General features: G+C 41.3%; 1 protein-coding gene across 2 annotated transcripts in view; it reads left to right on the forward strand.

The window, feature by feature from the left end:
* The first annotated feature begins 663 nt into the window (after positions 1 to 663).
* Positions 664 to 14111, forward strand: part of wdr26a (WD repeat domain 26a) — a 45381-nt gene continuing 31933 nt past the window's right edge. For both annotated transcript variants that reach the window (XM_079894229.1, XM_079894228.1), the window contains exon 1: positions 664 to 1657. In XM_079894229.1, coding sequence (XP_079750355.1) covers positions 1413 to 1657 — 245 coding nt within the window. In that variant the 5' untranslated portion in view covers positions 664 to 1412. The remainder of the gene's footprint in view (positions 1658 to 14111) is intronic.

Raw genomic sequence — 14111 nt, forward strand, 5'->3', positions numbered from 1 at the left:
ATGTTTTTTTCCCCTTATCTCTCCCATCTTTCTAATGTTTCTGTCGTTTGCAAGTTATTGTTAATTAATTTTTTTCCCCCTCTGTATTCTGTTGACAAGGGGAGTATGGTTGTTCATTTGTATGTGTATTATAAACATGCCAACTCTGTATTTTCTGCATTCATTAAAAAACAAACATTATATACACAAACTATATTATAAACATGTCAACTCTGTATTTTCTGCATTCATTAAAAAACAGAATTATTGCTGTGACGGACCGCACACAAGGATAAAGTGAACCTCTTCAACAAAAGACAACATTTAATAACATGCTTTTACTATAAACTCACTTCATAACGTTAGTGCAGCCAGTTCATTTCTGGAGTGTGGCTTTATGATTTGAGCGATTTTATTTGTTGTTGATTTTTATTTATTTATTGAGAACATTATATAAACAAAGAAGGAAACAGTCAAAATGTAAAACAAATAAACGAGAGAAAAAGAAAAAAGATACAAGACAGGGGTATATAACTAATCAGAAAAGATTACATATCAAAGGAAAAGATTAAAAGACTGACATTTCAGTTGTTTTTAAAGCCTTCTTGTTGCAAGAGTCAAAGATTGTCCCAAAGTAATGTTGTACTTCAGCAAGCAAAACATGAGAAAGTGCTTTCTGACATGACTCTATTTGTTTTTATTGATCTTTCAAAAGTTCTTAACACATTTCTTTTACACATTTTCACATTTTGAAACTAAAACTTGAAACACAACAATAATTTAAATAAAAAGAAACAACAACAAAAAATAACTGTTACAAACTGTTAAATTAATTTAGCAGAGAAACAGTTCTTTGGGCTTTTCGATTTTTTAAAAACTTTATAGACTCTAAATACGTTTTAAAGGCTGCTTTAAAAATGAGCAAACTTGGGTTCTGAGTTACTCCATTTAGTTTGATTTTCAATCATTTTACTTTGACGTTTAATTTTCCTAATAACAAAAAGAGCGAGTTCAAGGTTGTTGCGGCGCTTCCGGTGACGTCATCGCGCTCCGACGTCCATAATGGACTTGCAGCTGTTCAGTGACAAACAATAACAAGAGCAGCGAGCGAGCGAGCGAGCGGCTTCCGTGTCTGTAATCGCGCTGGTGTTATTAAAAGCCCGTGAGGCATCTCGACTCTGACATTGTCGGCGAGGAAAACTCTGGCCTCCGCTGCCTCTTCCTCCGACTCGGACACCGGCGGAGCTTCGCCGCCCCCGCGGAAGAAAAGCCGAGTCTCGGCGGCGGAGGGAGCAGGAGAGAGCGGGGCTTCTGTCACCGGGATCACGGGCCTCTCTGCGGCGTCTCTCCCAACCCCCCACCAGCACTCGGCCATCCGCCTCAACAACAGCTCGCAGTCGCGCAGATCCGCCTCTGCAAACGCGCTTAATAACATGCAGGCCAACGGGACGGGAGGCCAGGAGCCGGAGCCGCAGATGTCCTGCAGGAACGGGGAGTCCTCGTCGTCCGTCGCGGGAGCCGTGCACTCAAACGGGCTGATGCCCTCCGCGAATAACGGGCTGCCGTCCACCGAGAGCCCGGAGCCGGACAGCGGCGTGAAGAAGAAGAAGAGGCTGTCTCAGAGCGACGAGGACGTGATCCGGCTGATCGGACAACATCTCCACGGGTTAGGACTCAAGTGAGTGTCGCTGAGATGAAGCCATGATGCTGTCAGTGTCAGCGCTGCGGGTCGCGCTTGTGTCAGTGGCGTTCTCGTGTTTGGCACTGCTGATTTGGTGTTTGTATTATTGGTCAGTGGTGTTTTTGTAATGTATCAGTGGTGTTATTGTTTTCATAACGCCGTCAGTGCTGTTTTTGTTCTGTCATGATGGTGTCAGTGGTGTTATTGTTTTCATAACTGTGTCAGTGGTGTTTTGTGATTTCATGGTGGTGTCACTGGAGATTTTGTAATACGTCTGAGGATTTTATTGGTTTTAGTAGTGTTTTTTGATGGTGTCAGTGGTGTAATAGTTTTTCAAGACCGTGTCAGTGGTGTTTTGTGTTTACATGAAGGGTGTCAGTGGTGTTTTTGTTCTGTCATGACAGTGTCAGTGGATTTTACTGGTTTTAGTAGTGCTTTTATGATGGTGTGTCAGTGATGGTGTTATATTTTTTCATGACAGTGGCAGTGGAGCGTTTGCCTACAAGAGGGTTTCAGTGGTGTTTTTAATGATGGTCAGTGGAGATTTGTGTTTTCACTATGGTGTCAGTGGACATTTTGTAGATTTTATTGGTTTTTATGATGGTGTGTCAGTGGTGTTATAATTTTCATCACAGTGTCACTGATGTTTTTGTTATTTCATAATGGTGTCAGTGGTGTTTTTGAGCTTTCATGATGGTGTCAGTGGTGTTTTTGAGCTTTCATGATGGTGTCAGTGGTGTTTTTGAGCTTTCATGATGGTGTCAGTGGTGTTTTTGAGCTTTCATGATGGTGTCAGTGTTTTTTTTAGCTTTCATGATGGTGTCAGTGGTGTTTTGAGCTTTCATGATGGTGTCAGTGGTGTTTTTGAGCTTTCATGATGGTGTCAGTGGTGTTTTTGAGCTTTCATGATGGTGTCAGTGGTGTTTTTGAGCTTTCATGATGGTGTCAGTGGTGTTTTTGAGCTTTCATGATGGTGTCAGTGGTGTTTTTGAGCTTTCATGATGGTGTCAGTGTTTTTTTTAGCTTTCATGATGGTGTCAGTGGTGTTTTGAGCTTTCATGATGGTGTCAGTGGTGTTTTTGAGCTTTCATGATGGTGTCAGTGGTGTTTTTGAGCTTTCATGATGGTGTCAGTGGTGTTTTTGAGCTTTCATGATGGTGTCAGTGGTGTTTTTGAGCTTTCATGACGTGTCAGTGTTTTTTGAGCTTTCATGATGGTGTCAGTGGTGTTTTTGAGCTTTCATGACGGTGTCAGTGGTGTTTTTGAGCTTTCATGACGGTGTCAGTGGTGTTTTTGAGCTTTCATGATGGTGTCAGTGGTGTTTTTGAGCTTTCATGACGGTGTCAGTGGTGTTTTTGAGCTTTCATGACGGTGTCAGTGGTGTTTTTGAGCTTTCATGACGGTGTCAGTGGTGTTTTTGAGCTTTCATGACGGTGTCAGTGGTGTTTTTGAGCTTTCATGACGTGTCAGTGTTTTTTGAGCTTTCATGATGGTGTCAGTGGTGTTTTTGAGCTTTCATGACGGTGTCAGTGGTGTTTTTGAGCTTTCATGATGGTGTCAGTGGTGTTTTTGAGCTTTCATGACGGTGTCAGTGGTGTTTTTGAGCTTTCATGACGGTGTCAGTGGTGTTTTTGAGCTTTCATGATGGTGTCAGTGGTGTTTTTGAGCTTTCATGATGGTGTCAGTGGTGTTTTTGAGCTTTCATAATGGTGTCAGTGGTGTTTTTGAGCTTTCATGATGGTGTCAGTGGTGTTTTTGAGCTTTCATGACCGTGTCAGTGGTGTTTTTGAGCTTTCATGATGGTGTCAGTGTTTTTTGAGCTTTCATGATGGTGTCAGTGGTGTTTTTGAGCTTTCATGATGGTGTCAGTGGTGTTTTTGAGCTTTCATGATGGTGTCAGTGGTGTTTTTGAGCTTTCATGATGGTGTCACTGGTGTTTTTGAGCTTTCATGATGGTGTCAGTGGTGTTTTTGAGCTTTCATAATGGTGTCAGTGGTGTTTTTGAGCTTTCATGACGGTGTCAGTGGTGTTTTTGAGCTTTCATGACCGTGTCAGTGGTGTTTTTGAGCTTTCATGATGGTGTCAGTGGTGTTTTTGAGCTTTCATAATGGTGTCAGTGGTGTTTTTGAGCTTTCATGACCGTGTCAGTGGTGTTTTTGAGCTTTCATGACGGTGTCAGTGTTTTTTGAGCTTTCATGATGGTGTCAGTGGTGTTTTTGAGCTTTCATAATGGTGTCAGTGGTGTTTTTGAGCTTTCATGATGGTGTCAGTGGTGTTTTTGAGCTTTCATGACCGTGTCAGTGGTGTTTTTGAGCTTTCATGACGGTGTCACTGGTGTTTTTGAGCTTTCATGATGGTGTCAGTGGTGTTTTTGAGCTTTCATAATGGTGTCAGTGGTGTTTTTGAGCTTTCATGACCGTGTCAGTGGTGTTTTTGAGCTTTCATGACGGTGTCAGTGGTGTTTTTGAGCTTTCATGATGGTGTCAGTGGTGTTTTTGAGCTTTCATGATGGTGTCAGTGGTGTTTTTGAGCTTTCATGATGGTGTCAGTGGTGTTTTTGAGCTTTCATGATGGTGTCAGTGGTGTTTTTGAGCTTTCATGATGGTGTCAGTGGTGTTTTTGAGCTTTCATGATGGTGTCAGTGGTGTTTTTGAGCTTTCATGATGGTGTCAGTGGTGTTTTTGAGCTTTCATGACCGTGTCAGTGGTGTTTTTGAGCTTTCATGACGGTGTCAGTGGTGTTTTTGAGCTTTCATGATGGTGTCAGTGGTGTTTTTGAGCTTTCATGATGGTGTCAGTGGTGTTTTTGAGCTTTCATGATGGTGTCAGTGGTGTTTTTGAGCTTTCATGATGGTGTCAGTGGTGTTTTTGAGCTTTCATGATGGTGTCAGTGGTGTTTTTGAGCTTTCATGATGGTGTCAGTGGTGTTTTTGAGCTTTCATGATGGTGTCAGTGGTGTTTTTGTGCTTTCATGATGGTGTCAGTGGTGTTTTTGTTCTGTCATGACAGTGTCAGTGGATTTTACTGGTTTTAGTAGTGCTTTTATGATGGTGTGTCAGTGATGGTGTTATATTTTTTCATGACAGTGGCAGTGGAGCGTTTGCCTACAAGAGGGTTTCAGTGGTGTTTTTAATGATGGTCAGTGGAGATTTGTGTTTTCACTATGGTGTCAGTGGACATTTTGTAGATTTTATTGGTTTTTATGATGGTGTGTCAGTGGTGTTATAATTTTCATCACAGTGTCACTGATGTTTTTGTTATTTCATAATGGTGTCAGTGGTGTTTTTGAGCTTTCATGATGGTGTCAGTGGTGTTTTTGAGCTTTCATGATGGTGTCAGTGGTGTTTTTGAGCTTTCATGATGGTGTCAGTGGTGTTTTTGAGCTTTCATGATGGTGTCAGTGTTTTTTTTAGCTTTCATGATGGTGTCAGTGGTGTTTTGAGCTTTCATGATGGTGTCAGTGGTGTTTTTGAGCTTTCATGATGGTGTCAGTGGTGTTTTTGAGCTTTCATGATGGTGTCAGTGGTGTTTTTGAGCTTTCATGATGGTGTCAGTGGTGTTTTTGAGCTTTCATGATGGTGTCAGTGGTGTTTTTGAGCTTTCATGATGGTGTCAGTGGTGTTTTTGAGCTTTCATGATGGTGTCAGTGTTTTTTTTAGCTTTCATGATGGTGTCAGTGGTGTTTTGAGCTTTCATGATGGTGTCAGTGGTGTTTTTGAGCTTTCATGATGGTGTCAGTGGTGTTTTTGAGCTTTCATGATGGTGTCAGTGGTGTTTTTGAGCTTTCATGACGTGTCAGTGTTTTTTGAGCTTTCATGATGGTGTCAGTGGTGTTTTTGAGCTTTCATGACGGTGTCAGTGGTGTTTTTGAGCTTTCATGATGGTGTCAGTGGTGTTTTTGAGCTTTCATGATGGTGTCAGTGGTGTTTTTGAGCTTTCATAATGGTGTCAGTGGTGTTTTTGAGCTTTCATGATGGTGTCAGTGGTGTTTTTGAGCTTTCATGACCGTGTCAGTGGTGTTTTTGAGCTTTCATGACGGTGTCACTGGTGTTTTTGAGCTTTCATGATGGTGTCAGTGGTGTTTTTGAGCTTTCATAATGGTGTCAGTGGTGTTTTTGAGCTTTCATGACGGTGTCAGTGGTGTTTTTGAGCTTTCATGACCGTGTCAGTGGTGTTTTTGAGCTTTCATGATGGTGTCAGTGGTGTTTTTGAGCTTTCATAATGGTGTCAGTGGTGTTTTTGAGCTTTCATGACCGTGTCAGTGGTGTTTTTGAGCTTTCATGACGGTGTCAGTGTTTTTTGAGCTTTCATGATGGTGTCAGTGGTGTTTTTGAGCTTTCATAATGGTGTCAGTGGTGTTTTTGAGCTTTCATGATGGTGTCAGTGGTGTTTTTGAGCTTTCATGACCGTGTCAGTGGTGTTTTTGAGCTTTCATGACGGTGTCACTGGTGTTTTTGAGCTTTCATGATGGTGTCAGTGGTGTTTTTGAGCTTTCATAATGGTGTCAGTGGTGTTTTTGAGCTTTCATGACCGTGTCAGTGGTGTTTTTGAGCTTTCATGACGGTGTCAGTGTTTTTTGAGCTTTCATAATGGTGTCAGTGGTGTTTTTGAGCTTTCATGACCGTGTCAGTGGTGTTTTTGAGCTTTCATGATGGTGTCAGTGGTGTTTTTGAGCTTTCATGATGGTGTCAGTGGTGTTTTTGAGCTTTCATGACGGTGTCAGTGTTTTTTGAGCTTTCATGATGGTGTCAGTGGTGTTTTTGAGCTTTCATGACGGTGTCAGTGTTTTTTGAGCTTTCATGATGGTGTCAGTGGTGTTTTTGAGCTTTCATGATGGTGTCAGTGGTGTTTTTGAGCTTTCATGACCGTGTCAGTGGTGTTTTTTAGCTTTCATGACCGTGTCAGTGGTGTTTTTTAGCTTTCATGATGGTGTCAGTGGTGTTTTTGAGCTTTCATAATGGTGTCAGTGGTGTTTTTGAGCTTTCATGACCGTGTCAGTGGTGTTTTTGAGCTTTCATGACCGTGTCAGTGGTGTTTTTGAGCTTTCATGACGGTGTCAGTGGTGTTTTTGAGCTTTCATAATGGTGTCAGTGGTGTTTTTGAGCTTTCATGACCGTGTCAGTGGTGTTTTTGAGCTTTCATGATGGTGTCAGTGGTGTTTTTGAGCTTTCGTGATGGTGTCAGTGGTGTTTTTGAGATTTCATGACGGTGTCAGTGGTGTTTTTGAGCTTTCATGACCGTGTCAGTGGTGTTTTTGAGCTTTCATGATGGTGTCAGTGGTGTTTTTGAGCTTTCATGATGGTGTCAGTGGTGTTTTTGAGCTTTCATGATGGTGTCAGTGTTTTTTGAGCTTTCATGATGGTGTCAGTGGTGTTTTTGAGCTTTCATGATGGTGTCAGTGTTTTTTTTTAGCTTTCATGACGGTGTCAGTGTTTTTTGAGCTTTCATGATGGTGTCAGTGGTGTTTTTGAGCTTTCATGATGGTGTCAGTGGTGTTTTTGTGCTTTCATGATGGTGTCAGTGGTGTTTTTGTGCTTTCATGATGGTGTCAGTGTTTTTTTTAGCTTTCATGATGGTGTCAGTGGTGTTTTTGGGCATTCATGATGGTGCCAGTGTTTTTTGAGCTTTCATGACGGTGTCAGTGGTGTTTTTGAGCTTTCATGATGGTGTCAGTGGTGTTTTTGTGCTTTCATGATGGTGTCAGTGGTGTTTTTGAGCTTTCATGATGGTGTCAGTGGTGTCAGTGGTGTTTTTGAGCTTTCATGACGGTGTCAGTGGTGTTTTTGAGCTTTCATGATGGTGTCAGTGGTGTTTTTGAGCTTTCATGATGGTGTCAGTGGTGTTTTTGAGCTTTCATGATGGTGTCAGCGGTGTTTTTGAGCTTTCATGACGGTGTCAGTGTTTTTTTTAGCTTTCATGACGGTGTCAGTGGTGTTTTTGAGCTTTCATGATGGTGTCAGTGGTGTTTTTGAGCTTTCATGATGGTGTCAGTGTTTTTTTTAGCTTTAATGATGGTGTCAGTTGTGTTTTTGAGCTTTCATGATGGTGTCAGTGGTGTTTTTGAGCTTTCATGATGGTGTCAGTGTTTTTTTTAGCTTTAATGATGGTGTCAGTGGTGTTTTTGAGCTTTCATGATGGTGTCAGTGGTGTTTTTGAGCTTTCATGATGGTGTCAGTGGTGTTTTTGAGCTTTCATGATGGTGTCAGTGTTTTTTTTAGCTTTCATGATGGTGTCAGTGGTGTTTTTGAGCTTTCATGATGGTGTCAGTGGTGTTTTTGTGCTTTCATGATGGTGTCAGTGTTTTTTTAGCTTTCATGACGGTGTCAGTGGTGTTTTTGAGCTTTCATGACGGTGTCAGTGTTTTTTTAGCTTTCATGACGGTGTCAGTGGTGTTTTTGAGCTTTCATGATGGTGTCAGTGGTGTTTTTGAGCTTTCATGATGGTGTCAGTGGTGTTTTTGAGCTTTCATGATGGTGTCAGTGGTGTTTTTGAGCTTTCATGACGGTGTCAGTGGTGTTTTTGAGCTTTCATGACGGTGTCAGTGGTGTTTTTGAGCTTTCATGACGGTGTCAGTGGTGTTTTTGAGCTTTCATGACGGTGTCAGTGTTTTTTTTAGCTTTCATGATGGTGTCAGTGGTGTTTTTGAGCTTTCATGACGGTGTCAGTGGTGTTTTTGAGCTTTCATGATGGTGTCAGTGGTGTTTTTGAGCTTTCATGACGGTGTCAGTGTTTTTTTGAGCTTTCATGACGGTGTCAGTGGTGTTTTTGAGCTTTCATGACGGTGTCAGTGGTGTTTTTGAGCTTTCATGACGGTGTCAGTGGTGTTTTTGAGCTTTCATGACGGTGTCAGTGTTTTTTTTAGCTTTCATGATGGTGTCAGTGGTGTTTTTGAGCTTTCATGACGGTGTCAGTGGTGTTTTTGTGCTTTCATGATGGTGTCAGTGGTGTTTTTGAGCTTTCATGATGGTGTCAGTGGTGTTTTTGAGCTTTCATGATGCTGATGGTGTCAGTGGTGTTTTTGAGCTTTCATGATGCTGATGGTGTCAGTGGTGTTTTTGAACTTTCTTGATGGTGTCAGTGGTGTTTTTGTGCTTTCATGATGGTGTCAGTGGTGTTTTGAGCTTTCATGATGGTGTCAGTGGTGTTTTGAGCTTTCATGATGGTGTTTTTGTGCTTTCATGATGGTGTCAGTGGTGTTTTTGTGCTTTCATGACGGTGTCAGTGGTGTTTTTGAGCTTTCATGATGGTGTCAGTGGTGTTTTTGAGCTTTCATGATGGTGTCAGTGGTGTTTTTGAGCTTTCGTGATGGTGTCAGTGGTGTTTTTGAGCTTTCGTGATGGTGTCAGTGGTGTTTTTGAGCTTTCATGACAGTGTCAGTGGTGTTTTTGAGCTTTCATGATGGTGTCAGTGGTGTTTTTGAGCTTTCGTGACCGTGTCAGTGGTGTTTTTGAGCTTTCATGATGGTGTCAGTGGTGTTTTTGAGCTTTCATGATGGTGTCAGTGGTGTTTTTGAGCTTTCATGATGGTGTCAGTGGTGTTTTTGTGCTTTCATGATGGTGTCAGTGGTGTTTTTGAGCTTTCATGATGGTGTCAGTGGTGTTTTGAGCTTTCATGATGGTGTTTTTGTGCTTTCATGATGGTGTCAGTGGTGTTTTTGTGCTTTCATGATGGTGTTTTTGTGCTTTCATGATGGTGTCAGTGGTGTTTTTGAGCTTTCATGATGGTGTCAGTGGTGTTTTTGAGCTTTCGTGATGGTGTCAGTGGTGTTTTTGAGCTTTCATGATGGTGTCAGTGGTGTTTTTGAGCTTTCATGACGGTGTCAGTGTTTTTTTTAGCTTTCATGATGGTGTCAGTGGTGTTTTCGAGCTTTCATGATGGTGTCAGTGGTGTTTTTGAGCTTTCATGATGGTGTTAGTGGTGTTTTTGTTATTTCATAATGGTGTCAGTGGTGTTTTTGAGCTTTCATGATGGTGTCAGTGTTTTTTTAGCTTTCATGATTAGGGGTGGGGAAAAAAATCGATATTGCAATATATTGTTGTGCTCTCTGTCGCACTAAATAATCGATACACTAACGCCCAATATCGATATTTTATTACAACACAAAATGATTAATTTACCCGTTGTCATTGTCACTGTCACTACCCAATATCTACCATTCTGTTTGCGGGGGGCGCTGTTCGAGTAAATAGGGGTAAAGTGGCGCAAACAGCGGCCGGTGAAGAACACAAGTTAACTAACAACAACAGAGAATTGCAGAAAAAAAGAGAAGCGAGAAGAATGGCGGAAAACAATAAACAAGTAATAAAAACTCAGTGAGTGTTTTAGCGCAATTTTCTCACGTCATGGGATCACAACACTAAGAGATAGTAAATCTTTTCCTGGATTTTTTTTGTGCGTTCCCGAGATTAGACCTTCCTTAACATACTGCCGAAAAACCCGAAGTCTCTAGGTGGTCTGGTTGAGGAGTAGATAGAAGTGCAAGATTGGTGCGCACAGACAGAACAGAAATCATGAGTTAACAATCGCAATTTTGTCCGGTGGAAAATTGCGCTAAAAACTAATCAAAGACCCACCCGCTAGTTTCCACTCTAAAGGGTTTTACGAGACAGTCGACGAAAAGGCACTGGATAAAGACTATGCAATCTGCAAGAACTGCTTTGCAAAGATAAAATATAACAGCAACACTACGAATCTGCAAATGCACCTCGTTCGCTACTGACGTTTCAGTATTATGGTTTACACATGTTAATGTTCATGTTGTTTTGTAATGTTCATGCACTTTTATCTGTCTAGATGTACAGTGTTTACATTTAAGACCAGGAGGCAGTGAGTTATTATGCAAATGCATATTTCTTTGCACAATGTTGGAAATGTTGGCATTAATAAATGCATAAAATTTCCTTATTCCTTCTTTTTCTTTTCAGTCACATATATCGTGATATATCGTTGATGAAATTTCTTCCAATATATTGAATATCGTAGATATCGCGAATCGTGATATTATCATATCGTGGACCACATATCGCCACAGAATTGAATCGTGAGGTACCTGTATCGTCCCACCCCTATTCATGATGGTGTCAGTGGTGTTTTTGAGCTTTCATGACGGTGTCAGTGTTTTTTTTTAGCTTTCATGATGGTGTCAGTGGTGTTTTTGAGCTTTCATGATGGTGTCAGTGGTGTTTTTGAGCTTTCATGATGGTGTCAGTGGTGTTTTTGAGCTTTCATGATGGTGTCAGTGGTGTTTTTATTTTATAATGGTGTCAGTGGTGTTTTTGAGCTTTCATGATGGTGTCAGTGGTGTTTTTGAGCTTTCATGATGGTGTCAGTGGTGTTTTTGAGCTTTCGTGATGGTGTCGGTGTTTTTAAACTTTCATGATGGTGTTAGTGGTGTTTTTGTTATTTCATAATGGTGTTTTGAGCTTTCATGATCAGTGGTGTTTTTGAGCTTTCATGATGGTGTCAGTGGTGTTTTTGAGCTTTCATGACAGTGTCAGTGGTGTTTTGAGCTTTCATGATGGTGTCAGTGGTGTTTTTGAGCTTTCATGATGGTGTCAGTGGTGTTTTTGAGCTTTCATGATGGTGTCAGTGGTGTTTTTGAGCTTTCATGATGGTGTCAGTGGTGTTTTTGAGCTTTCGTGACCGTGTCAGTGGTGTTTTTGAGCTTTCATGATGGTGTCAGTGGTGTTTTTTTTAGCTTTCATGACGGTGTCAGTGTTTTTTTTAGCTTTCATGACCGTGTCAGTGGTGTTTTTTGAGCTTTCATGATGGTGTCAGTGGTGTTTTTGAGCTTTCATGACGGTGTCAGTGGTGTTTTTGAGCTTTCATGATGGTGTCAGTGGTGTTTTTGAGCTTTCGTGACGGTGTCAGTGTTTTTTTTTTTAGCTTTCATGATGGTGTCAGTGGTGTTTTTTAGCTTTCATGATGGTGTCAGTGGTGTTTTTGAGCTTTCATGATGGTGTCAGTGGTGTTTTTGAGCTTTCATGATGGTGTCAGTGGTGTTTTTGAGCTTTCATGACGGTGTCAGTGGTGTTTTTGAGCTTTCATGATGGTGTCAGTGGTGTTTTTGAGCTTTCATGATGGTGTCAGTGGTGTTTTTGAGCTTTCATGATGGTGTCAGTGTTTTTTTTAGTTTTCATGATGGTGTCAGTGGTGTTTTTGAGCTTTCGTGATGGTGTCAGTGGTGTTTTTGAGCTTTCATGATGGTGTCAGTGGTGTTTTTGAGCTTTCATGATGGTGTCAGCTGTGTTTTTGAGCTTTCATGACGGTGTCAGTGGTGTTTTTTAGCTTTCATGATGGTGTCAGTGTTTTTTTTAGCTTTCATGACCGTGTCAGTGGTGTTTTTGAGCTTTCATGATGGTGTCAGTGTTTTTTTTAGTTTTCATGATGGTGTCAGTGGTGTTTTTGAGCTTTCGTGATGGTGTCAGTGGTGTTTTTGAGCTTTCATGATGGTGTCAGTGGTGTTTTTGAGCTTTCATGACGGTGTCACTGGTGTTTTTGAGCTTTCATGACGGTGTCACTGGTGTTTTTGAGCTTTCATGACGGTGTCACTGGTGTTTTTGAGCTTTCATGACGGTGTCACTGGTGTTTTTGAGCTTTCATGATGGTGTCAGTGTTTTTTTTAGTTTTCATGACGGTGTCAGTGGTGTTTTTGAGCTTTCATGACGGTGTCACTGGTGTTTTTGAGCTTTCATGACTGTGTCAGTGGTGTTTTTGAGCTTTCATGATGGTGTCAGTGTTTTTTTTAGCTTTCATGACCGTGTCAGTGGTGTTTTTGAGCTTTCATGATGGTGTCAGTGTTTTTTTTAGTTTTCATGATGGTGTCAGTGGTGTTTTTGAGCTTTCATGACGGTGTCACTGGTGTTTTTGAGCTTTCATGATGGTGTCAGCTGTGTTTTTGAGCTTTCATGATGGTGTCAGTGGTGTTTTTGAGCTTTCATGACGGTGTCACTGGTGTTTTTGAGCTTTCATGACGGTGTCAGTGTTTTTTTTAGCTTTCATGACCGTGTCAGTGGTGTTTTTGAGCTTTCATGATGGTGTCAGTGTTTTTTTTAGTTTTCATGATGGTGTCAGTGGTGTTTTTGAGCTTTCGTGATGGTGTCAGTGGTGTTTTTGAGCTTTCATGATGGTGTCAGTGGTGTTTTTGAGCTTTCATGACGGTGTCACTGGTGTTTTTGAGCTTTCATGACGGTGTCACTGGTGTTTTTGAGCTTTCATGACGGTGTCAGTGTTTTTTTTAGCTTTCATGACCGTGTCAGTGGTGTTTTTGAGCTTTCATGATGGTGTCAGTGTTTTTTTTAGCTTTAATGATGGTGTCAGTGGTGTTTTTGAGCTTTCGTGATGGTGTCAGTGGTGTTTTTGAGCTTTCATGATGGTGTCAGTGGTGTTTTTGAGCTTTCATGATGGTGTCAGCTGTGTTTTTGAGCTTTCATGACGGTGTCAGTGGTGTTTTTTAGCTTTCATGATGGTGTCAGTGTTTTTTTTAGCTTTCATGACCGTGTCAGTGGTGTTTTTGAGCTTTCATGATGGTGTCAGTGTTTTTTTTAGTTTTCATGATGGTGTCAGTGGTGTTTTTGAGCTTTCGTGATGGTGTCAGTGGTGTTTTTGAGCTTTCATGATGGTGTCAGTGGTGTTTTTGAGCTTTCATGACGGTGTCACTGGTGTTTTTGAGCTTTCATGACGGTGTCACTGGTGTTTTTGAGCTTTCATGACGGTGTCACTGGTGTTTTTGAGCTTTCATGACGGTGTCACTGGTGTTTTTGAGCTTTCATGATGGTGTCAGTGTTTTTTTTAGTTTTCATGATGGTGTCAGTGGTGTTTTTGAGCTTTCGTGATGGTGTCAGTGGTGTTTTTGAGCTTTCATGACGGTGTCACTGGTGTTTTTGAGCTTTCATGACGGTGTCAGCTGTGTTTTTGAGCTTTCATGACGGTGTCAGTGGTGTTTTTTAGCTTTCATGATGGTGTCAGTGTTTTTTTTAGCTTTCATGACCGTGTCAGTGGTGTTTTTGAGCTTTCATGATGGTGTCAGTGTTTTTTTTAGTTTTCATGATGGTGTCAGTGGTGTTTTTGAGCTTTCATGATGGTGTCAGTGGTGTTTTTGAGCTTTCATGATGGTGTCAGTGGTGTTTTTGAGCTTTCATGACAGTGTCAGTGGTGTTTTTGAGCTTTCATGACGGTGTCACTGGTGTTTTTGAGCTTTCATGACGGTGTCACTGGTGTTTTTGAGCTTTCATGATGGTGTCAGTGTTTTTTTTAGTTTTCATGATGGTGTCAGTGGTGTTTTTGAGCTTTCGTGATGGTGTCAGTGGTGTTTTTGAGCTTTCATGATGGTGTCAGTGTTTTTTTTAGTTTTCATGATGGTGTCAGTGGTGTTTTTGAGCTTTCGTGATGGTGTCAGGACTCAGTGGTGTTTTTGAGCTTTCATGATGGTGTCAGTGGTGTTTTTGAGCTTT

This window comes from Squalius cephalus, assembly GCF_949319135.1.
Source record: "Squalius cephalus genome assembly, chromosome: 15".
NCBI lineage: Eukaryota > Metazoa > Chordata > Actinopteri > Cypriniformes > Leuciscidae > Squalius > Squalius cephalus.